Source organism: Tupaia chinensis, unplaced genomic scaffold (assembly GCF_000334495.1).
Source record: "Tupaia chinensis unplaced genomic scaffold, TupChi_1.0 Scaffold000316_1, whole genome shotgun sequence".
In the NCBI taxonomy this organism is placed as follows: Eukaryota; Metazoa; Chordata; class Mammalia; order Scandentia; family Tupaiidae; genus Tupaia; species Tupaia belangeri.
The window spans coordinates 4,514,056-4,516,090 of NW_006159809.1; the positions used below are offsets into that span (position 1 = coordinate 4,514,056).

At 40.6% G+C, this 2,035-nt stretch overlaps 1 protein-coding gene across 1 annotated transcript in view; it reads right to left on the reverse strand.

Moving 5' to 3' along the window:
- Nucleotides 1-2,035, reverse strand: part of ALMS1 (ALMS1 centrosome and basal body associated protein) — a 187,109-nt gene that overhangs the window by 9,990 nt on the left and 175,084 nt on the right. Inside the window, exon 21 of the mRNA XM_027772964.1 lies at nucleotides 320-523. Within this exon, the coding sequence (XP_027628765.1) occupies nucleotides 320-523 (204 nt within the window). The remainder of the gene's footprint in view (nucleotides 1-319; nucleotides 524-2,035) is intronic.

Genomic DNA, 2,035 nt, shown 5'->3' on the forward strand with positions numbered 1-2,035 from the left:
AAAGGGATGGAGAGAGAGAGAGAGAGTGAGAAAGCAAGCCACCAGGTCCAGGACTTGAACTGCCGTTGGCCATGTGGGAGTCCAGTGCCCTTAACCACCACGCCACCTGCTGGCCCCACCAGGTTATTCTTGAGTCTGTTTTAAGTATAGGTACAACTCTGTAATTATATTGCTAGATACTTTAAAAATTTGTCAAGATACTTTAAAAATTGTTAAGCAGGGTTGACATGCAGTCATTTAGAAACAAAGACTCTTGGCAGTCTAAGAAACTTAAAATTCATTAGTTTTTCTGCTACAAAACCTGGAATTAGAGACTCACCTTCACAGGAATTCTGTTTGTTCTTCTTTAACTTTTTGTCCCCAGGATAACTGGTAAAGAGTATTTTCTCTTCAATTTTTTCTTCTGTCCAAGAAGTCACATCACTGTCCTCTTCTAACCTAGCCTCGCTAGAACTTGGAGTTGGGAAAGTCATTCCAACATCTCGGGTGTGCCTTTTGGCACCATTCACGATCTCCAATTTACCTGAGGGGAAAGATGACAGATGTCTTTGGGACCAGCGTTGAGGTTTAGACGATACAGTTATTTAAGTCAGTAAGAGGACCATCTTTAATGCTTCCAAGCACACTACCTACTAGCTTTATTTGGGTAAGAGGGGTGGGAGGAAAGAGAGAAAAAGAGGGAAGAAAGAGAGAGAGAGAGAGAAAGCGAGAAAGAGAGAAAGCAAGGTTTTTTTTTTTTAAATTGCTAAATCGATTTAGATATTAGATTGAAAGATGTACTAATTCAGTAGGTAAAGGATTTAATTTTTTTTAAAGAATGATTTAATTTTAGTTATTCAATTATTTTTTTATTTGACCAGAGAAAAACAGACACACAGAGAAAAGGAAAGTGAGAGAGCAAGCCACCAGGTCCGAGACTCGAGCTGTGGTTGGTCATGTATTCAGCGTCTTAACCACCACGCCACTTGCTGGCCCTAAGGATTTCAGTTCTGACCCCAAGTTAGAAAGGCACTAAACACTTACAGTATTACTGACTGTTAACTCAGATAAAGGAAGGGTTGATAGAAGTAAAGACAAGACTTGAAGGGGAGAAAATAATCAAGAGGGAAGTTTATTTTTTTTGCTTTATAAAAATCAAAAAGTATACAAAAGCATTAATTGAAAAGTCTCCTCGTTTCTCCTCTCCATTAACTTGGTTTACAACCCCACGTGATTCTAGAGAATTTCTTTTGCCCATTCAAGAAATTCTCTCGCTTTCTTTTTTTTGTTAGAGGGTGCATGTACTTGACAGAGTGAGAAGAGGAGAAAGCGCCCCTTCCTTGGAGAATGGTCATGTTGCAATCTCTTCTTCTTCTTTTTCTTTTTAAAGACCACAGATTATTTTTATTTTTTTTAAAAAATAATTATTTATTTAATTTTATTTATTCCTTCATTTATTTTAATATTTTTTACTTATTTTTTTTTTTTGGAGAGGTTTTTGCTATAGGGAATGTGCACTTGCCAGACAGACAGAGAGAGAGACAGAGAGATAGAAAGTGAGAAATCACCCCCCAGGGGGCATGGCCATGCCACGCCGCAATCCCTTCTCCTCCATTCTCCTCTCGAGATCTTGGGCATGCACGCACACGCGCCTGGAGAGAGTTTTAAGTCACCAGGTCTGGGACGCGAACCGCGGTCGACAACATGGGAGTCCAGCAACATAGCAATTATGCTTACTGCTGGTCCCCACTTATTTTAATTTGACCAGAGAGAGATACGGGGAGAGAGAGAGAGAGAGGAAAAGTGAGAAAGCAAGCCACCAGGTCCAGTACTTGAACCACAATTCGCCATGTGGGAGTGTCTAGCACCTTAACCACCATGCCACCTGCTGGTCCCAGATTAGTTTATTTTTAACACCCATCATGCCATGAATTCATAGGGAATAGGTTCCAGTGGTTCTCACAGAGTGTGCATCTCTGGGTGGAGCAGGCTGGCACTTCAATTGAACTCAGGTCCCTTTCTCTTTGGCTTCCCTCTTTTTCTGGTCATTTTTCCT